Source organism: Canis lupus, chromosome 23 (assembly GCF_011100685.1).
Source record: "Canis lupus familiaris isolate Mischka breed German Shepherd chromosome 23, alternate assembly UU_Cfam_GSD_1.0, whole genome shotgun sequence".
Taxonomy (NCBI): Eukaryota; Metazoa; Chordata; class Mammalia; order Carnivora; family Canidae; genus Canis; species Canis lupus.
In genome coordinates, this window is record NC_049244.1 from 30,176,896 (window position 1) to 30,200,449 (window position 23,554).

At 36.0% G+C, this 23,554-nt stretch overlaps 1 protein-coding gene across 1 annotated transcript in view; it reads right to left on the reverse strand.

The window, feature by feature from the left end:
• Positions 1–365: 365 nt before the first annotated feature.
• Positions 366–23,554, reverse strand: part of NPHP3 (nephrocystin 3) — a 41,163-nt gene continuing 17,974 nt past the window's right edge. Inside the window, exons 10-27 of the mRNA XM_038570862.1 lie at positions 21,903–22,006; positions 20,746–20,860; positions 20,439–20,582; positions 19,870–19,967; positions 18,836–18,938; positions 18,140–18,222; positions 16,150–16,288; positions 14,306–14,470; positions 12,689–12,783; positions 12,000–12,122; positions 7,949–8,138; positions 7,550–7,791; positions 6,629–6,704; positions 5,334–5,461; positions 4,195–4,435; positions 2,855–2,980; positions 1,991–2,106; positions 366–998 (exon numbers count right to left, since the gene is read on the reverse strand). Of these exons, the coding sequence (XP_038426790.1) occupies positions 821–998; positions 1,991–2,106; positions 2,855–2,980; positions 4,195–4,435; positions 5,334–5,461; positions 6,629–6,704; positions 7,550–7,791; positions 7,949–8,138; positions 12,000–12,122; positions 12,689–12,783; positions 14,306–14,470; positions 16,150–16,288; positions 18,140–18,222; positions 18,836–18,938; positions 19,870–19,967; positions 20,439–20,582; positions 20,746–20,860; positions 21,903–22,006 (2,466 nt within the window). The 3' untranslated portion in view covers positions 366–820. The remainder of the gene's footprint in view (positions 999–1,990; positions 2,107–2,854; positions 2,981–4,194; positions 4,436–5,333; positions 5,462–6,628; positions 6,705–7,549; positions 7,792–7,948; positions 8,139–11,999; positions 12,123–12,688; positions 12,784–14,305; positions 14,471–16,149; positions 16,289–18,139; positions 18,223–18,835; positions 18,939–19,869; positions 19,968–20,438; positions 20,583–20,745; positions 20,861–21,902; positions 22,007–23,554) is intronic.

The window sequence follows — 23,554 nt, forward strand, 5'->3', positions numbered from 1 at the left end:
TTTTATTATATATAAATATATAAATGGTGCAAAACTGAACTATGAAAACATTTATAAAACCTGTAAAACATTTCCTTTTCAATATAAAATTGACATTAGTTTGAGATAGATGAAGAAAGAGGTTTAGGCCATTTAAGAAAGGAGATTGTCATGTCCCTATCTTGGGGAAGGTCAAAGAATGCCAAGAGCTTGACTTATTACTGCATTAATAACTTCAGCTCATGCAGGTACATATAAAAGCAGAACAATGTAGAGAGCATAGAAAGCAGAGGGCTTAGCCTAGTCTGCTCACGGAAAGGCTAGAATTTAAAAAAATGTAACAGACAACCATTATTCATTTTACAGAAGACAATTCAAACCTTTCATAAACATTATCCTTTTATTCCTTGAAACTTTTGAGGTAGAGAATTGGGCTAGGCTACTGCTGAAAAGCGTAACCAGGAATGCTGAGGCCAACACAGCTCTTGAGAGATGAAAGAATTATGGAATTGAACTTGTCTTAGCAGCTCTGCTAGCTCTTGTTGAACAGAGACTTTCATGATCCATTCTTCATGTCATCTTAGGGTTCTAATGTGTCCAACATCCGTGGACCTCGTACAATAGGAAAGTTGATTCTTTTTTTCTTTTTGGAAAGTTGATTCTTTTAAGCAGCTAACACTGACACAATCATGACTCAAACTTTAATGTAGTCCAATGTAATTTCATGCAAATATCAGTTAAATCACAAAAATAACATCTTTTTATGTTTTACATTCTTAGGTTCCATATGTTTCCTAATTATTTTATCCTAAGGTACATTTGCAGTGAATTGTAATTGCTATTACCTCTGTCCTTGATGAAGGAAAACATTAGGAGAATGGGTTGTTTTTAAGCTAAATGTGTCTCCACTTGAGTGTCGGGAAGGAGCTTTTCCGCCCAAAAGTGAGGTTTCTGCTTCTTTTATTTCCATCGCCCTTTTGTATAGTTCAGCAGCTTTTTCAAAATCCCCTTCTTCATAGCTTTGAAAGAAAAAAATTGTTAAAATAGTATACTCTCTTAACTTGAAATGACTTTATAGGATACAAGTTGTGGATAATTCCTCATTTTCCCCTTTCTATTTTTAAATTTTTTTTTTAAATTTTTATTTATTTATGATAGTCACAGAGAGAGAGAGAGAGAGAGAGAGGCAGAGACACAGGCAGAGGGAGAAGCAGGCTCCATGCACCGGGAGCCTGACGTGGGATTCGATCCCGGGTCTCCAGGATCGCGCCCTAGGCCAAAGGCAGGCGCCAAACCGCTGCGCCACCCAGGGATCCCCCCCTTTCTATTTTTAGTATGTGCATTCACTCAGACCAGTAAAAGAAAATATTCAAACTCTTCTTTCTTTTCTGAACTGCTACGGTATATCTCAGTGCCTTACATATAGACACTATTAGGACCATGTAATGGGTGCAGTGCAGTGAAATTGCTAAGGGAAGTCTCTGCATCCTGAGATTCACAAACCTAGATGGAAAAGAAAAAGGTGCATATTGATTTTGCTTTAAGAGAGTGTCCACACAGAGTAGTGAGGAGGGGCAGAGAAAAAATTTTGAGCAGGCTCCAGGCCTAGCATGGAGGCTGATGCAGGGCTCAATCTCATATCCCTGAGATCATGACCTGAGCTGAAACCAAGAGTCAGATGCTTAACCAACTGAGCCACCTAAGCACCTCAAAATCTACATGCACTTAATGGTAAATTAGTTTTGAGGATGGCAAATTGCCCATCTAACTACCAGTTAGCTGCAAATGTAGTGAAAAACAGTACATGATCCATTCCTCTATAAAATAGATTATGCAACCTACATTTCACTTCTGGATACTACTTCAGTATCTTGAAGTAAATCAACCCGAAATAATCCCTTCCCCCTCCCAAGAAAAAACAATCAGCACTAAATATTCTGTGTTGTTTTATAAGTTAAAGCTGTTCCAAAAATGAGTTTGGCTGCTCTTAGGAAACTGAAAAAATTCTTACCTAAGCACTGCTAAATTTTTTAATGTTTCTCCAACTCGAGGATGCATCCGACCCAGGCTGTCTTCATAAATCTTTAATGCTCTTTCATACAATGGCAAGGCTTCATTGTGTTTTTTCTTATTAAAAAAAAAAGAATAATGCTCACTTGAATACACTGAGTTGCTGAAATCTAAAATTTTTGACTATGCTGATCTACTGGGGTAAACCCATTTATTAATTTTTTTTGAGATTTTATTTATTCATGAAAGACAGGCAGAGACACAGGCAGAGGGAGAAGCCGTCTCCTCGCTGGGAGCCCGATGTGGGATTCGATTCCCAGCCCTGGGATCACAACCTGAGCTGAAGGCAGACACTCAACCAGTGAGCCACCCAGGTGTCCCAGTAAGCAAGCCCCTTTAATAATGTTAATATCTTCCTACAGGATGTAGATAAAACAAAAGTTTATTACTAATCATAATAGTAGAAGCATGTAATAGAAAGAAACCTAAGTTTTAGACCTAGTTTGGTGACCACTGATCGTGTAAGTAGAATCGTGTTTCTTTATTGCCCAGTGGGTGTAACACTACTTTTCACCTATCACAAGCAAATGGCACAGCTTAAAGACAGTATTAGACATAGAGATGTACAGTCTCCAGAATTTAAAAAATGAAGCTTATGCCATGAGCTAAATAAATGTTCTGTAGGTGTTTTACACTAAGAGGAAGGGATCGCCTTACAAATGTGACCTCAATAACTTCTCAAGTACTAAAGGAAGCATTAGTAATCTTAAATTTTCTTTAATTACTTTTACTATGCTACATCTATTTCATTTTTCTATTTCATACCTTAAAACTCTTAATAAAGAGTTAATATGTGGGAACTTACCATTTGGCAATAGAGAACAGCTAAGTTCACCAGGGCAGTAGCTACACTGGGGTGTTTTGGGCCAAAGGATTTCTGCCGAATTTCAACTGCCAGCTCATACAAAGGTACAGCTTTGTCAAGTTTCCCCTAAAAAATAACAGTGAAATCTAACAAAAATATTAAAATAATAAATACTATCTGATCACAGAGCTTCTTCCATAAATAGAATTTTCTATTAATGAGTCATTTTGAGGAAAAAGAATTTCAGAAACATTTTCTCCCACTTTAATGGTTCAGCTTATAGATAACTGAAATCTAATAGAATATGTAAGTAAAGCTACATTGAATATAAATACATTTTGATAATTCAGAAAGCCCTTTTATAAAGGTCCCATTATTACTCAGTTCCCAGGGAAGTCAAAATATGCCAGTAAAATGTTTGTTACTATATATAATTTAGACATGGCATCAAAATAAAATTTCATTTCCCACCAACCCCCTTCGAGATTTTTCTAATTATTTTTTAAAGGTTTTATTTATTTATTAGCATGGTGAGTGGCAGAGGGAGAGGGAGAAGTAGGATCCCCACTGAGCAAGGAGTCCGATGGAGGGCTCCATCCCAGGACCCTGGGGTCATGACCTGAGCTGAAGACAGATGCTTAACCAACTGAGCCATCCAGGCAGAGATTAGTTTTCTTTTTCACTTGAAAGTTGGGCAGAAATAGCAACAATGCATTGTTCTTACTTCAGTTTCAGGGCCAGGTTGACCAGCAAGGGTCTTATGAAGTCTAAAAAAGTCTACGTAGCTCTGTAACCATACTAAATGAAATCAGACTTCTCTGGCTTTTTTTTTTTTTTTTTTTTTTTTTTCATTTTAGAACAGCTACAACAATTCCAACATTGCTCAGGCTAGAACCTTATGGCAAAGAATAGTTATATTTTATTGTAAGCAAAGAAAAGAAACCATGAAATTTAAATACTCATTTAACCTCCTATAGAGATTCCTCCTTCACCTCTGATAACTACGTGATTTGTTGTGTTTATGGCTGCTTAACACAGAAAACTTAATAGTGGCTGAATTTTAGAACTTCTGATATATAAGTTCCAATCAGAATGCTGAGGAATGCATTTGTCTTTGGAATGTATTTTAACAAAACCCAACCAGTACTGTAATTTAGTTAACTCTGGTATAGTGTTTTTTAATGTTCTATTCAGCTATTTGTTAAAAAAAAATCCTTATGATTGAAAAGCTCACAGAAAATAATAATCTATCCATCAGAAGACAAATTATTTTGCTGACAGTAATTATAACTTAATTGGTATATTATGAAACACATGTAAGCATGCCACAGATTACTTACCATTTTCTTATATAAGATTGCAAGATGTTTCACTGTATAGGCCAAAGAAGGATGATCAGGAGCTAATGCTCGTCTCCGGATGTCTAAAGCTCTTTCATAAAGTTCTTCTGCTTTATCGTACTGTTTCTTCTCATTGCACAGAGCTGCCAAATTATTTAAAGACTGGGCACAGTCGGGGTGATCTGGTCCTAGAACTCGCTCTCTCATTTCTAAGGACCGCTTCAGAAACTGGTCAGCTGTTCTATGAACAAAACCCCAAAATGGCTTAAATAATCGATCCTCTAGAAGTAAGAATTGTTAGCGCTAGTTAGGGGGAGAACTTAAGTATTTTTATTTTTAAATCCAAGATAGGTAATATCAAGGATTCACCTCAAAATCCTCTTTCTCTTTCCTACCCTTTATCCCTTCCTGCCCTTTTCCAAAAATTAAAAATGCTTTCCTGATAGTGTGAGGGCCTAAATTATCTGGATGATTGCCTCAGTTCTTCACTTGACTTTTTCTAAAAGACAAACCCATAAATATTTTCCAAAAAACTTCTGATACTTTTACTATTATTATTAGACCTAGTTCAAAAGATTTTGGTATTCGTTGATTTCCCCTTTGAAGTTAGTGCTATATAATTTTTAATTGAAGAACCCTTTCTGAGGCTGGCTAAGTATTTGTTACATTTTTCTGATAGCCAAAGTATCAAATTTGTTAGTTTTCTGAAATCCACAGAAGCCCCAAACACTTCTTCAGAGTATAAATATGTCTTTTTGAATCTTTTAAGTCCAAATAAACTGAAAACCAAAACTAGCAGCCATCTACATTCTATTCTTTATTCTCCCTTGATGTCAAGTTTCTTCTGTGAAGTCTAATGTACAGTATCTACACAAAACACTTTTATAGACATATAAAACATACTAGGGATGCTACAGAATAACTTTTTAGTTAATAAAAGAAACAACGTGATGGGAAACAGTAAAAAAAAAAAATGCCATGGTCTTTGTTAAGCATGGCTATGTTCATAACATACCATATGCAAAATCTGGCATGGTTTCTATCAATTTATTCTAGCTTGACTTGATAGAAACATAAAGCAGCTTTGCATCTAAGAGATAAAACAGACTTGTTTTCATTATTCACATCATGGTACTCACTCTAGGTTATTCTGAAGATAGTAGAGAACACCCAGCTCATTGAGGGTCCGAGCATTGTCAGGCGTGTCCTTACCTAAAGTGAGCTCTTCCAACTGCAGGGCTCGTCTACGTAAAAGGGCAAATCCATACTGAAGCAAAAACAAATTTATAATAATTAGTAAGTGCAGTCATTGATTCTGAAACTACACTGGAGTTCTAAGAAATCCTTTATCCTTTTGTTCCCCTTAAAGTAGATTACAAATATTTTAAGTATCACACTGAATTAATCCAATAGTTATTGCAAATACGCATACTTCCACATGGCGTCACCTTCTAAAAGTCATTAAAAGTTGTTTTCTGAAAGTGATGATGAGATACTTTAGCAAAGTGAACTGAGTCCCAAATCCTTCAAAAGGATCAGGACACAGAATTAACCTGCTGATATTTACCAATCCCACTGCTAAACACAGAAAAACATCAGGTACTTAGAATGCACCTAGCGCTTGCAAGTAGTAGACAAATCCTGGAGATCAACTGCACAGTATAGTGAATGTAGATAACAATACTGTATTATAATCATCAAACTTGCTAAGAGATTAGATTTTAATTATTCCTATCATAAAAAATATATAATTCTGTGATATGACAGAGGTGCTATCACTACAATGGCAATCATATTACAATATAGAATGTATCAAATTAGCATGTTATACCCCTTAAATTTATACAATGTTATATGTCAAATATATTTAATTTTTAAAATGTACACAGCAGTTGAAGTTAAAAAAGCTATATTTAGATTTTATCAGCAGCTTAGAAAATGAAAATAATTTTGTGTGTGTTGCGCTCAAAGGTTAGAATTTCTCTACATTCAAATCTAACATTAAATTTTTTTGCTTTTCCTTTAAAAAACTGAAGCCGCTTTTAAATCTATCTTCCAAAGTCTAGCCTTCAAATAAACTTTACAATTCCACTTTAAAAAAAGTAAAAAAAAATTTTTCCCATGTTTGAGATATAATTGCCATAAAACACTGTATAAGTTTAAAGTGTACAACATGTTTTCACATATATATATACTGCTAAATAACCATGATAAATAGTTCTACTTTTTAAAAGTCTGCTAAGTTGTACTTCTCAGTAATACTAATACTTAAACATGTCTTATGTGTATATAAGAAAATGTTAGCACTTTTACAGAAATCACTTTATTATGTAAAGTTCTTAAATATGTGAAGTATTATGCATCAATATTATGATATTCAGAGATGCTCTTTTCCTCTGGTTCAAAACACAACACAAAAGAAACCTCTCATTACCGAGTTGCCTTTCCTCCTTGTAGCTTTCTGACGAATTTTAAAGGATTTTTTCCTAAAATGTTCAGCTTGTTCATATCTTAAAAAAATAAATAAATAAAGTCAAACAAAAGAAACATATATCCAAAGTATCATACTTCAGTGACATGAAAGCATTCCTTACCTTGTGTAAAGCTTTTTTTGGCTCTTAAATATAGCATAATTTCTAAAAATGATAGTCACATGGAATTAAAAATCTTTAACAAAAACCTTCAAAAAACAAAATCTAACAAAATGAACCTAGTCCTCCAAGTAGCTGACATTTGACAGATTTTTAACCGATTTAACTCACTTTGAGTCCTAAAGGATGACCTAACTAAATGAAAATCTAAAATTTTAGTTTGCTCTACCACCTTCTCCTGTATGTGCTAATTCTGGTCAAATATAAATGTAAATAGTTTGTGTGAAACAATACTTCTAGAAATTAAAAGAAAATATTCCAGTATGTATCATTTATGATACATGGTTTCTGATAGAGGAAAAGATGCCAATCAGTGGGTGTGTCTAATAGATATGAGACTTTTTATTACACCAGGGATTAGTAAATTTTTTCTGCGGGCAATGGTTGGCTGCCCTGTATTAGTAACACACTTAACATTACAAAGCTAGTTGGTGAAGGAGCCCAGATTCAAACCCGACTCTATGACTCCAAAGTCCATTCTCTATCCTCCACACACCTTCAAATAGGGATGGATCTCGTAGTTCTAATTTTCTGCTTACTCCACAAACACCCAAGACTCAGAATAATATTCAAACATGATAGATTCAAAAGAATATTGGATGAGAAAAGTACACAGCCACAAAACAAAAGCTTACCACGTAACTACATTAAGAATTTTATGACTCCCCATCATTAAGCCAGAGTATTATGGATCTAAGTCTTACTTATTTTGTTTCTGGTACAAAGTTGCAAGTGCCTCAAGTTCACGAGCAATATGTGGATGTTCCGCACCATAGGCATTTTCTGAGATTTCTAATGCCTGTTTATACAGCTGTTCTGCATTGCCAAACTTCTTCCAGTGCACGTATACACTTGCTAGTTGGTGGAGGGACTGAGCTACTCTTGGGTGATCTGGATCTAAAGCTGTTTCTCGAATTTCTAGAGACCTCTGCAAAGGCACCACAGCCTAGGGGGGAAAAAAGTTAAAGGGCAGTTAAAGCCAGTGAAATGCTGTAAGATCTGCAATCTTATTAGCACAGCAAATGAAAGCTGCCCTACCTCCTAGTATGGAAAGAAGAGCAAACAAGAAAAACCCACGCTGCTTCTGATTCCTGGCTGGTTACCTGACTGAGGAGGCCTAGATCCTTGAGAAATCGCCCCAGGGTTTCATAAAGATCAGCCAAGCAAATCATATTCTCCTCGCCTTCACAGTTTTTCTCATATTGCTTCAATGAATCAAAGTATTCTGCTGCCATTGCGCTTTTGTCTTTGCCAACAAACTGCCAGTAACTCAGCAACTCAGCAAAGTGTCCTCTGTTTCAACAAAAAACCAGTAATTTAATGAAAAATAAACTTTAAAACTCACTATTGAGTGAAAATGCCAGAATTCCTATCAGGCTACTGACACTTTATTAGTAGGCAACTATAGTGTAGAGAGAGGTAAGACTGACGATAGACTCTGCCATCTGAGTCCACCACTTCCTAGTTGTGTGATGGTGAGCAGGTGGTCTGACCTCTTACACCTCATCATCCTTATCTGCAGAAAGGGGGTCACCAACCCTAGGTGTCTCAGAGGCTACTGTAAGCAGATGATGGCACAGATCAAGTACTCCATAATGTGGGCAGCTGTCGTTAATGTCATTATGGTTATCCACCAATGGGAATCTACCAGAATCCTTTGTAGACATTTCATGATACACAGTCAACTGCTGACTTCACTCAAATAATTATTTTAAATGATGGAAATTAGAATGGAAGAAATTTTTTTTTTGAGAATGGAAGAAATTAATGAAACATAGGCAACTGTCAGAATATAAATATAAAAGCAAGCTTACTCATCTGAGGAGATGACAATAGTAGGATGGGAGAGCTGGCAAACGAAAGAGTATATCTGATTTCAAGGGAACTATGAAAAGTTGGGATGGAGATCAGAAATAATGTATGAGGTATAACAAAGAAATCTGAAAAGTTTACTTAAGAGCGAAACAAATTATGTAGCTATGTTATGAGAAATGTCTACATTTCTAAATAAGACAGCAACCCAAACCCCCATGAGGCTTAGAGGTCAGAAGCTTGATTGTAAAAAGGTGGTTTGGCCACTGGCAAATTCAAACATAACCAGAAGAGACAAACAATACATTTATGGAAAAGGGTAATCCTTTCTTTAAATTTAATACCAATCAAATTTTGTGTAGAGCCCAGAATCTGGTTTGAAGGCTACACTGAGATACCTGAAGGCCCTGAGAGGCAGACATCATGAGCCACCTCCCTCGGTGGTTTTGATCTGAAGCTGCTGAAATGCAAGATTAAGATAGAAAGCTATCTCAAGATCATTCCAGTTCTGATTATTAAGAATATTCTTTTTCTTCACCTCTTGGAAAAAAGAAGATCCCATGGCAATTTGCAAATTATCTTAAAATTTCTCCCAGTTTCATAATTCAGGGACTACTGATTCAGACTTTTATAGTTTTTTTATTATTATTTTTAATTGTGCCCTGTTTTATCCCTAGCTTGGGGATACCATAACTATTTTAGGTTAATATAATATGCACAGCTCAGCCCATAGTCTGGACTTACTAAACATCACATTGTGAGTGGGAGACCTTATATTACCTCTTTCCACTTACCTAAATTTTACAGCTGAATCCAATTTCATCTCTCTGGGCCCACTCAGAAATCCCTCTTTGCCAGTTGCTTTCTCTCTAAATCTCATTTTTTTACAGCATTATAGTATTTTTCTGTAATTTATTTATTTTGTAAGATATAGTTGACATATAACATTTATTAGTTTCAGATGAACTACTCATGATTTGATATTTATATACACAGCAATCTGTCTTATCCCCAGTTTCAGTTAGTGGTGATCAACACGGTCCAGGAGGAGATGATCCTCCTCTGACATAAGGTCAGAAGGTCAATAGTAGCCTAAGGCTCTATCACAATGCCTTCTCCATTCACCTGATTTCATCTCATCACTGGGGCATTCTTTCATCTCACAGCATCACGAGAAGTCTAAATTAATCCAGTAAGATATTTTGAGAGACAGACCACATTCACATAACTTTTATTATAGTATGTTGTTATAACTATTCGATATTATTGTTAGTTATTGCTGTTAATGTCTTACTATGCCTAATTCCTAAATTAAAACCTTATCATAGGAATGTCTGCACAGGAAAAAAAAAACATATATAGGGCTTGGTAGGATCTCTAGGTTCAGGCATCCACCGAAGGTCTTGGAATGTATCTGCCATGGAAAGGGGAAACTACTGAATTGCAAAATACTCGCCACAATAAGTCTAATTAACATCTGTCCCTATATATGGTTACAGAATTTTTTTCTTGTGATGAGGACTTTTAAGACCTACTTTCTTAGCAGCTTTAAAATATGCAATACAGTATTATTAACTATAATACTGCTGCACACTATATCACCAGGAGTTATTTTATAACTGTAAGTTTGTACACCTTTCTACTCCTTTTAAACCATTTGGCCCACTCCCTACCCTCTCCCTCTGGCAATCACCAATCTCTTCCTCTATCAAGAGCATGTTTGTTTTTTGTTTTTTTATTATTTATTTATATATATATTTTTTAAGATTTTATTTATTCATGAGAGACACAGAGAGAGAGAGAGGCAGAGACACAGGCATAGGGAGAAGCAGGCTCCATGCAGGGAACCCCATGTGGGACTCGATCCTGGGTCTCCAGGATCACACCCTGGGCCAAAGGCAGGCGCTAAACCACTGAGCCACCCTGGGATCCCCTCTTTTTTTTTTTTTTTTAGATTCCAGATATAAGTGAGATCATGCTATATTGGTCTTTCTCTGACTTATTTCACTTAGCATAATGTCATTTTTATGGCTGAATAGTATTCCATTGTATGTATGTAATGTGCACATATATACATATATCTTCTGTATCCATTTATCTATCGATGGACACCTAGGTTGTTTCCACATATTGACTATTGTAAAGAACACTACAATGAACATGGGGGTGCATATATCTTTTCAAATTATTATTATTTTTTTAAAAAATTTTATTTATTCATGAGAGATACAGAGAGAGATACAGAGACATAGGCAGAGGGAGAAGCAGGCCCCATGCAGGGAGCCCAATGCAGGACTCAATCCGGGGTCCCTGGGATCACAACCTGAGCTGAAGGCAGACGCTTAACTGCTGAGCCACCCAGGCATCCCAATTTTATTTGTTTTCTTCAGATAAACACCCAGAAGTGAATTGCTGGGTCATACTGCAATTCTATTTTTAATTTTTTAAAGAACCTCATATTGTTTTCCACAGTAGCTGCACAAAATTATGGTCTCATCAACAATGCACAAGGGTTCCCTTTTCTCTACATCCTTGCCAGCATTTATTATCTCTTATTTTCTTGATGATAGTCGTTCTAACAGGTGTATAGTGATATCTCATTTTACTTTTATTTTGTATTTCCCTGGTGACTAGTGATGTTGAGCATCCTTAAATGGATCTGTTGGCCATCTGTATATTTTTTTTGAAGAATGTCTATTTAGATCCTCTGTCCATTTTTCATTTATTTTTTTTCAAAGATTTTATTTATTTATGTAACAGAGACTGCACAAGCAGGGGGAGCAGCAGGCAGCGGAAGAGGGGGAAGCAGACTCCCCGCTGAGCAAGGAGCTCTACATGGGGCTCGATCTTGGGACCCTGGAATCATGACCTGAGCCAAAGGCAGATGCTTAGCCAACTGAGCCCCCCAGGTGCCCCTCTGCCCATTTAAAAAATCAGACTCTTGTTGTTCTTATTGAGTTGTATGAGTTCTTTATATATTTTGGATGTTAACCCCTTTGCAGACATATGATTTGCAAATATTTTCTCTCATTCAGTAGGTTGCCTTTTCATTTTGTTTATGATTTCCTTTGCTGTGCAGAAGCTTTTTTAGTTTGATACAGTTCCACCAGTTTACTTTGCTTTCGTTGCCTTTGCTTTCTGTGTCAGATCTAAGAAATCATCACCAAAGACTGATGTTAAGCAGTTTACTGGCTATGTTTTCTAGGGTTTTATGGTTTCGGGTAATTAAGACCCGAAAAAACTACATTAAAAATGCCATTTTTCTTTGTTATACCAAACAACTGTTTAAATCTGTTTTTTTTGGGGGGGGGGGGGAAGGTGTTCTAAAAGTACGTTTCTTACCTTTTATAAAGGTTTTGAGACACAAAGAGATTGAGAAGGCAATCATGCAGCTTCTGTTTACTTCCCTGCTGCTGAAAAAGCCAAGGGAGCTCATCTGCACTCCTCCAGGTCACTGGGTCCTGACTGTTAGAAGGGAAGGGACAAAGGGACAATACTCAGTAACACTTTTCCAACAAGGAGATTGCCTCAAAAGCCTTCAGACAAATGTTAAAGGGAGAAAAATGTATTTGACATCTATCCCTGACTCTAATTATAATCTAATACTGAGAAAATTAGGTCAAAATCAGAAACTCTATCAATCTAAGAAAATGAATACAGTGATATCAAGAACACTAACCAAATTCTCAAGGTATTTTCCTAAAATCAAACTATTAAAAAAAAAAAACCCAATCAATCCAAATATACACACATGGATATACAGACATACACATATATTTAAACCATTTAACTGGAATAAAATAAAAATAATAAAATGACCTTGCACTGATATCATGTAAGTTTAAATCTTTAGCATACTATTAAAAGACACTTACATAATAATCTTTTGTTCTTTTGACATTAACAGGTGAGATGATTTAATCTTTTTCATAATAATTAAATTTTATACATTAAGTTATAAGCTAAGAAAGAGAAGTAAAGACCCAGAGGTAAAATGTGTTGTAGAAGAACAATATGGACATTTATAATACCTCAGCTGCATGGTAAAATAGTTGATTAGCTTTTGCCTACATGAAGAAATAATGGTGGGACCTTCCATATATTCTAGTCTCACTGTTTCCCAAGCCTGGGAAGAAAAAGAAAAAATATTATAGTCTATTTTTTGTAAGTCATTGTATATCTAACAATTAATTTATAAACATAAATTTATAATTATTTCCATTTTATAGTTGCATAATAGAGATGGAATAAGAGTATTTTAAAATTCAGGATATGTTTATTTGATAAACTGATAGAGAATTAAAATCTCCTGGAAGCACTTAAAACACAATTTAACTCAAATATTTAGTTACTACAGTAAAAATATCAGAAATGTGGATGAAAAAACACTGAAGAGAATATATTTAAGCAATATATAATAATAAAAGATAAGCCTGTGAGATTATAAACATTTATAATGCAGCATGCTCACAGGAAAGACTTCATTGCATTTGTATACACATAAGTCAACCACTGCATTGCAGGTGGCTAAGAACTGTACCAGTCAATGTGTCCTAAACATTTGCTACTATGTACTAGATATCATGCCTAAGACCTCACTAGGATGGAGGACCATCTCAATTGATTCTCTTCACAACCTCGTAGTAAGCTGGAAAAATCTGCCAAGGCTTGAAGAATTTACCCAAGGTTACATAGCTGTTAGCTGTGAAGAGCTGGATTGTGAACTGAGGCATACTGACTTACTGAGTCAAAGCTCTTAAGACATAATACCAGCAATCAAACAAACATAAAATTGAAAAAATTTTTTTTTTCTCTTTCAGAAGGAAACTACCTTTTAAAGTACTATAGTCTCTCTTTATGGGGGTTTAAAAGCAGATGATCCCTCTTCTGATATTACAGTCAGAAGGCCAATAGTAGCCTAGGTGACGGAGGTCACAGCTGCCTACATCATTCCCCTCACTTCATCTTGTCAGGTTGGCATTTTATCGTATTATATCATCACAAGAAAGATGAATGCAATACAGTAAGATATTTTGAGACCACATTCATGTAACTTTTAGTACAGTATACTGTTACAGTTGTTCTTTTTCTTTGTTACTGTTTTATTGTTATTGTTTACTATCCCTAAATTTTTTTTTAATATTTTTATTTATTCATTCATAGAGATGCAGAGAGAGAGAGAGAGGCAGAGACACAGGCAGAGGGACAAGCAGGCTCCATGCAGGGAGCCTGACGTGGGACTCGATCCAGGGTCTCCAGGATCATGCCCTGGGCTGCAGGCGGCGCTAAACCACTGTGCCACCAGGGCTGCCCACTATCCCTAAATTATAAATTAAACTTTATCATGGGTAAGCACATAAAGAGAAAAACATAGTATATTCAGGGTTTGGTACTATCCTGGTTTCAGACATTCACTGGGGTCTTGGAAGGTGTCTCTTGCAGACAGGAGGGGACTACTATAACAGTCACTTCATAAAGGTACATTATAAGAATAATACTAGTCAAATTTTACATTTAACCTAAAATCATTGCAAAAAAATTTGTAATGCCAAATTTCAGAATTCAACCATGTCTTATAATTAAAACACTTAACAGAGCATGGTATGTTGACATTTGTAAGTAAAAAACCTTATTAAAATAACATTTACCTGTAGATGTTGAAACTTGAGCAAGCCACAACCATAAGTCAATAAGCACATTTTGTGTAAACTGTGAATAAGGGAGGTCAAGACAGCCCAGGACAGCTCAGGGTAGAGTTCCATCAGTTCTGATTCATTCATGCCATTGTGACTAACATTTATTAGACAGAGAATCTAAGTAAAGAAATGAATTAACAATGATAGTAAGCCACCTCTGTAAGTAACGAACAGCCATTAAAATTTCCATAACTCTTTTAAGATTATTAACTTCTTATTCAAGCTTATGTTCAAATGATTTAATCAAGCAAGAAACAGATTTCTTAGAATAAAACACATTTTCCAAAAGGCATTAATCACAAGTAAGATAGCAAATCTAGCATGCCAATGATAACACACAGAAAAAAGTTGGAAGAGGGATCCCTGGGTGGCGCAGCGGTTTGGCGCCTGCCTTTGGCCCAGGGCACGATCCTGGAGACCTGGGATCGAATCCCACATCGGGCATGGAGCCTGCCTCTCTCTCTTTCTCTCTCTGTGACTATCATAAATAAATTTTAAAAAAATTTTTTAAAAACTTAAAAGAAAAAGTTGGAAGAAAATTAAAACTTCAGGAAATGGATTAAAACTAACGACAAAGTTCCAATTTGGGAAAAATGGTATAAGAAAATGGTCCTTCTACTATAAATGCCCATTAACATAAGACAACATCTAACAAAATATCTCTAAAAAAGCACAGGTGGGCCTGCAAGAATGAAAGGGAAATCCCCCAGGTGCCAAAAATGAATAGGAAAGTGAACGTTAGAGGGCTAAGTGCTGGGGTGCTGTTCCTGGGGGAAGGGAGGGTCCTGAATAGGCAGCAGTCCCAGTAATTAAGGGCTTGGGTTTTCACACCCATAGCAGGGATGGAAGGTGAGCCGCCCTTAAACCTGGTAAGGTGAGGAGTTAGAATTAGAAAGCTTGCGAATACCAGGAATCCCAAGAGCTGTACTCTCTAAGTAAAGGGGTGCATGAGAAAACATCGGCTCACAGACCAAGCACATATTAAAGCTTACTGTCAAACTCTAATATTTAAGACATTGTGGTGTTGGCAAGGAAGAAGAAAACTGGAACAGAAGAGCTCAGAAGACAAACTCAAGTTAATTTCTAAGTGTGATATCCAAATCAGCAGAAAAGATGTACTATTTGGTGAAATGAAAAGTTAGCTAGCCAAATGATAAAAGATTCCTCACACAATAAACAAAATTAAATCCACAAGATAAGAACTTACATAGGAAGAACAAAAACTGTAAAACATTTTAATGGGAAAACATACATATGAGAACATTTTTGTGATAATAAAATATTTTTTGATAATAAAAGATTTTTAAAGTAAGATATAACAGGCACAAAACCATAAGAGAAACTGTTGGGTAAATCTGACTTCATAAAAATAAAACTTTGTATAATGAATGATACCAGAAAGTTAAGACAAGAAACAATTGGAAAAATATATTTATTTGCAAACTCTGTAACAAAGGATTTATATTCAGTATGCAGAATATTTAAGAGCTCCTGGAGATCAATAAGAAAAGACAATTCAATTAAAGTTCAAGTAAAAGGGCTTGAATCAGCAATTCACAGAGGAGGAAACAAGAATGGCCAATAAACATGAACAGAGGAAAAATCTCAATGATAATCAGGAAAATGCAAATTTCTTGAGATATCACTTCTGGCCATAAGCACACTATCTATGGCAGCCAGCATTCCCATATATGCTTGAAACACACTTAAGCACAAATTTAAAAATAGTTACTATTTACTTCAATTCACACACAAATGCAAACTTTCATGAGTTTTATAAGTTTATTATCCATTACCTGTTTCATTAGTTCTTTATCCACATCACTTGCCATGGACTCCTGGATAGATCGCAGAGCAAGTCTATATAATGAAATAGTATCTTGACACTGGAAACACTGATGAAGGATTTTATCTAAATTGCCTGCTCTCCCAGCACTGTTGGAATTGAGAATAGATTTAATTTCTTATAGACAGCCAACATCTGTGAAAAATTTGGGGTAGATAAAAACAATGTGGTCTCTATTTTTCATACTTCAAATGATAACAAATTCAATAAAACATGATACAGGAAAATGATAGTGTTACAGGGCTGCTAGAGTCATCAATTTTATTCTAGTGTACCATTTAACTCCAGTATAAACACATGATAAGGACTTATGTATCAATCAATTATTGCACATTATGGAACACAGAAATGAGTAAGACATGGTTCTAATCATTTAGAAACATGCTACCTACATACAGGAAGCAGGAAAATAATTATAAATAAATGTCATTAGTTAGCCATGCAAGTTAAATTTGTGTAGAGACAGGATTTAGGGAACATCAGGCTACAGAAAAATCAGTAAATAGGGTAGTTTGTTTTTAAATATTACACAATATTTACCAGTAGTTTCTTTTTTAAATATGACGATATGTAAAGAAGAAAAAACAAACAAAAGGTCTGTAGTCCTTCTCTACAGGCCTAATAAATTTTCTAAAGATTTATTATCTATGGGAAGCCATTTCAGATTTCTAAGTCAGCATGACTGTATGTAAATTTTGTTTAAACCAAAAGCCTGATTTATGATCCACCAAGCATACACTGTCCATCTGCCTTGTAAATGAGTAGCCTAAAGGAAAATCATCTTGTCCTTGAGATACGGGTCAATGCTCCTACCCCCTGCATTCTTTGAATGTTAAAAATGCATGATTCCTACCTATATGTTAATCTACAATCTTTTGAGCTTTTACAAGATGTAAAAAAGGTATATAACTCTGTAAAAACTGTTGATTCTCCAGAGCACTTCCTTCCCTGTGAAGAAAGTGTGTTACCCATGTGTTTTCCTGGCAGCTGTCCTAACTTGGGCTCGAATAAGACTCTTTCTTATTTACAGAGATTCTAGGTTTCTTCATTTTGTGTTGACACTCTTAAAATAGTTAAATTCAATAAATATTATGAAATGTGTGGACAGTGACTCACACTCTTGACTGTACTTAGGCAAGCTCCTGATGCTCGCCAGAGGCCAGATACACTGCCAAACCAGAGACAGTGGAAGAGGACAGTGCGAATACCATGGGCAATTAAAAATTTCAGATGTTTTCATTTCAGATCTGGTGCTCAAGATGAGAAGGTGGAATTAAGAGCCAAGAGCACTAGATTCAGTGGCTAGAATATGAATTGTACTAGGATTACTGTCCATTGCAATGATCGCCAAAACCATATTCGTCTTTTTTTTTTTTTTTTTTTTTGCCTCATGGTTGTGAAGAGACAAAGTAAGGTGAGGCTATAGTGAAGAATAAGTGTAGTTACACTTTGTAAGGCTTATCTAAAGGCAAATGACTAATGGGCATCTGAAACAAGAATCTATTTTAAGATGAAAGGTTTATCGGAACTACATACCTACCTACTAATAATATGCAAGGACACTCAAAATGGCATGTGTTTGCCTCAATTGTCCCTCACTTTCCCAAAGCTAGGGGCCTCAAGCAGGTAACAAGGAGCACTCATGGGTCCCCAATGAGGGCACAGATGGCCTTCTCTGGCAACCGCTGACAGGGAAATGGTTAGTGTGATAAAAATTAGACAACTATGTCCAACAAGTTCTCATAATTCATGGGCTATCATCAATCTGCAGACACGAGTCTCATTCTCACAGGATGTTAGTATCACGGTTAGAATCAACACAATCTGATGTGAGTGGCTGAAAGCGATTGTCGCAAGGATCATTCTCAGTTTCACAAGGTGGGGAAGCAGTCTGCAGCAAACACAACACATGCAGATCATGTGAAATGGCCACTACTTACTGTGTGATCATTTTGCCGAAAAGGGTGACATAAAGGGCATTGCAGGTTGTAGCAGAACGACAGTGTCGTTCTAGCTTCTTCTCCTGCACCAGTTTACCAGAACACAAAACAAACAAAACAAACACAAAAAAAACAAGACCACCCTGGAATTAAACGGTCTTTACTAGGGAGCCATCAACAAATAGCCCTGGCAGAAATGACATGGTTCCTGCCACCTTATCAGTGGCATTGCTGCCATGTGGTGGTGGACCACAGATGCAGTAGGTATGTGTATATATGTTCTTTTGCTTTTAAAAATTCCTGTTTGGGATCCCTGGGTAGTTAGCTCAGTGGTTGAGCATCTGCCTTTGGCTCAGGGCATGATCCTGGGGTCCTGGGATGGAGTCCCGCATTGGGCTCCCCACAGGGAGCCTGCTTCTCCCTCTGCCTATGTCTCTGTGTCTTTCATGAATAAATAAAATCTTAAAAAAAAATTTCCTGCTTAATATAAGAAACTTAAACTTAAGCCCAATATGTTTTTTATTACGTCTTCTATCATTTGTTAGTAGTTTATGAGCAAGTGCATTTAACCATTAGTAAACTCCAATTTTCCTTAACACAATAGAGAGTTCCTATATTGAATGTTAAGTCTCACATAAGGTGTTTTATGGGAAAGCTGACAGAGAGTAAAAGAGCAGCAAAATTAAAAATACTTACCTGCTCTTTACTCAATGTAATGTCCACAGAGTGGCATTCTGCAATTATGATAGATTTTGCATCTTTTGGATTTAAAGGATCAAGATGAAGTGTAGGCCACAACCTTTTATTCAAAGAAAAAAAAATGAAATTCTCTTCTAATAAGATAATAAAAGCTGTAACCTACCCAAAGACAAGTCAAATTTTTTCATTGCCTTATAAAATAAACAAGACTAATTTCTGTTAATCTCACTAGGTAATATTATTTGATTCATTCTAACCTGTATGTCGTTACTTTCAGCAATTAACCCCAACAAAGACTTTTAAATAGCATATATGTTAGGTAGCAAAGTGGCAAAACACCTTCAGTTCTATGTTCTATACAAGCAATAAAACTAAACATATATATGTTTATAGCTTATGGATGGTATATATGATATATGATATATAGCATATGGATGGTATTAAAATCCTTGGGGCAAAGTAAGTGCTTAGGAAGAAAATGTCTAAAAAGGCTCTTGTGGGGGACAAAAATAGGTTGAGAAACACTGCCCTACAGAATTCAACCACTGTATCCCTTTTTTGAGGACTGCCGAAATAAGCGCATGTTTCAGGATAACAGGCGTCTGGAGCATTACTCATAGCCTGGCCCTCTCCTTATTTTTCTCACCTGTAAATGTAATTGCCTGCTAGCCATTGCTAGCTTGTGGTACAACTGGCAACTCAAGCTAACCAGGTCCCAAAACAAAACTTACATTTCCTCCACAAACTTGCCCACCCTTTGGTTCCCTATTTCAGTTCATGGATCCGCAATTTACTTAATTTCTCCAGCCAGAAATCTGGGGGCCATCTAGCCTTCCTCTCCTTGATATCCCGGCTCTAACCTCCCACCAAAGCCTGTAGAATATATCTTTCTTGGGAATTCATTCACTTCTCTCACTCCTCACTGCCACTCACATGAAAGACATAAAAACACAAACACATACCCAAAACCTTTCCTTCTTTGTACTTAACATATTTCATGTAACCTGAAAGAACTAAAGTTAGCATCGTACCTCCATGCTGGAGGGCATGTTTCTACATTCACAGAAACAATTACTCTTACATTCACTGGCAGTGGATCTATCAGCCATTTCATGTGTTTTTCAACTTGCTTAAAAATATAAAAACAAAATTCATTCTATTAATTCAAAATATTTCAAAACAACCCGATAAGAGCTCCCCAAATAAAATGAAATTCTCATTGAGTTTCTCATTATTATTGATAAAATCCTGTTTTTAGATAATTTATCTCAGAATATTAAAAGAACAAGTGGGAAAATACCATTATAGCTGATATGAATTCTGGACATTTAAGGAAAAGTCAAGGCCCTAAAAGTCTGTCAAAAAGAATAATTTTTGCTAATTGATTGGTTCATCCAATTGGTCTTTTCCAATAAGATACCAATGCCTATTGGCATATGTTACATTTTTTATTGATGTGTTTCCTCCCTAAAGATTCAGCAGAAATAACAGAAACAACACCAGCATTTTCTTCTCATAAATATATTTAAATGCTTGCTATAGCCACTACTGATAATTTTCTTTCTGAGAGTATCAATAGGTTACAAAGTGAAAACTGTACCTGAACTTGATCTATAGAATCAATAATGATGATGATGCTGCCTTGGTGACGGGCAGAGAGTTTTTCTAGCCAGCGTGGAAATTCTTCCAGAAGCTTGGCTGGATCCAATGTCAGAGCAGACACTGACCAAGAGTGCTGCATCAACTGCAAGACAAGAACACATACGAATGCAAGGAGTTAATGCTTTATCACAGCTGGTGGAAAACAAACGGGTAATACTGAAAATTGAAAATTACTGGGTACTTAGCCCCAACAATTTCTGACTCAAATAAAAATTCTGATAATTTCAAACCATGGCATCTTATACCTTTAGAGTTAGTCGTTTAATAATCAAGGAGGACTCAGAGCTGGTTGACATGGGCCTTCCCACAAAATGAGAAAGAATTAACGTGTTGGGGGAATTCTTTTGCTGTAACTGAATCCTGAAAGAAAAAGACCTTTTATAAGACTGATAAAGCTCATTTAATACCAACAAAAAAAGAATTCACAATGCATTAAACATCAATGCTACCCAACTGTCAGCAATCACATGGTCAATAAACATGGGAAACTTCCATTTTTATTCCACTTTTAGATCCTTTTAAATAAACCTTTAAAAATTATAGATTCATTTAGATTACAAATTGATATTAACTTGTAGAAACCAATATAGTGTACATTTAAGGTTAAAAAATTAGCGAAATGAGCATACCCTTTAATTGAAAATATGCTATTAGAGGAAAAAAGATATTTCTTTGCTAAGTACAAAAATATTACCTTCCAAAAAGTATTATTTTCCATTAAATAAAAGGGCAGGAAAAAAGGAAACAACAAATGCTCACTCTTCAACATAGATCATAATTATGAAAGAAAATATTCTTACTGTTTTTAAATAATAGCAACTAAAATGAAAATAAAAAAGAGTTTATCAGCTTCTATAAACTTTAGCCCCTAATCTGAAGAACGACTTTGCATTCATAATACAGGTCATCCTTTATTCTGATGTTCTTTATGACTTATTTCACACTATACACTCGGTCTTTGCCTTATTTCAAATATTTAAAATCTCAGTGAAACTTTTAAGATGAAGTCGATAATTGAAAACAAAGGCACATCCCCTGTATATATAGTTCACCTAATTCATTCCATGCTGACCACTCCCTTAACATAGCCCATGCTTAGCTCTGACCTACAAAATTAATGTACATAATCACAAATGCTCCTATTTCCTATTCCTTTCTCATTCTGTATCCTAACATCCATATTGTATATACTTCCGGGCATAAGTCTATTATTTTATACCTTTTTGCTTTTTTAATGTTTATTACAGGCCATGCAGGAAGGCAGATAGGTAATAATACATTTTGTCAAATGAGTTCAGTAATTTAAATGATAACAATGGTAATAACAATGTAATTGTAAAAAAAACACACACACATACACACACACACACACACAAAACAATGTAATTGTACTGCATCATACCACTTTGATAAGAGAAGGGACTTTCCAGAACCTGGTCCTCCAGATACCAGAAGCGGTGGAATTGGTGCTGGTGCTGCCACTAGATCATTAAGGCGTTGGTAATACTAGAAACAAAAATGAATTAAAATTGTGAGGAAGCACACACCTCTTAGAATACTAGAGTCAACTTCTGATTATCCTCTGAAATCTTTAGAGAAAAGCTGCATGAGAAAAGGAAATCTACTTGTAGTCAACAGCATCCTCATGATTGCTTATTTTTATGGCGGGTTAAGTGTGCCCAAAGTAGTAAACTAAGAAATGAGTCCCAATTTCTTCTACACATAGTACTGCTATAAATTAATGGATGAGACAACACTTAAGATCTCCTTTGGGTTTTGCAACATTCAGATTTTTCAGAATGCTGCAGGGAGGCCACTCTATTACCCTGTATCCCCTAAACCACAGAAAGCACCACAGAAGGCTTTGAGGGTGCTGGCAGGCATCCTCAGCCTCTTGGGCAGAACACCTGTCCCAGACACTGCTTCACTTTCCAGGGATTTCTGAGAATAGGTCCAAACAAGAACAGGTTTTTGTCTGGGCCCTTTATCTCGGTCTCCCAACTTACTACAGAGAATCAGGTCAAGACAGGCTGCCTGAGATCTTTCTGCAATTGAGTGAGCTCTCGGCAATGTCCAAGAACCAATATATCTCAGGCTTTTCCCAGACGCTAAAAACTGGTTTAGAGACGAAAAGGACACACTCAGAAAACCAAAATACCTCAGTACTTATTAGAGATGGTAAAGTTATCGTGGGGGTTGAGATGTTCATTAAGTGCGCCAGTGGTCTAAATGACAGCTGATAAGGAATTTAAAGAATTTGTACTAAGTAGTTTGTAACTAGCTTTAGGGTAGTAGAAATTTCCAACAACTACAATAAACAATTATTTGGTACAGTTTTTCAATCAAATTTTCTTTTTGCCAATATATACATAGAATATATTCCTCAGGAACTCAAATTATTATGAAAGCAATGATGCTTCTCAGAAAGTAAAGGACTTTATTGATTTAGGACCTTGTAAATCCTAACAATTTACTTCATGGTCACACAGAAAGCCTGTTTATAGACACATGGTTCCCAAGAAGAAAGAACATAGGATTAGGAGCCAGAAGACCTAGGGTCAAATCCCAGATCTATAATCTACTCCGTGTGTACTCTTAGGCAAACTGTAATATGAACCTTAGGTTCTTTATTTATGAAACGATAACAATGCCTCTCTTATAAAATAACAACATTTATCATGTGCCAGGTACTTTGCCAAGCGGTTGATGTATTTTATCTGGTTTAGTCCTCCTAACAACCCTGTCAGCTAGGTAAAGTAGTCAATCTCATTTTACAGACAAGGAAGTCAAAGTTCAGAGCTAAGTAATGATCAAAATCCAGAGTTAGCAAATGGGAGAACCAGGACATGAATAAAGACAGCCTAAATTATAAAATTTCTATGAAAATACCACTGTTACTGACAGCTATGATAATATTCTTTAAAACATTCGTTCTTGGGGATCCCTGGGTGGCTCAGCAGTTTAGCGCCTGCCTTTGGCCCAGGGCGCGATCCTGGAGTCCCGGGATCAAATCCCACATCGGGCTCCTTCCACGGAGCCTGCTTCTCCCTCTGC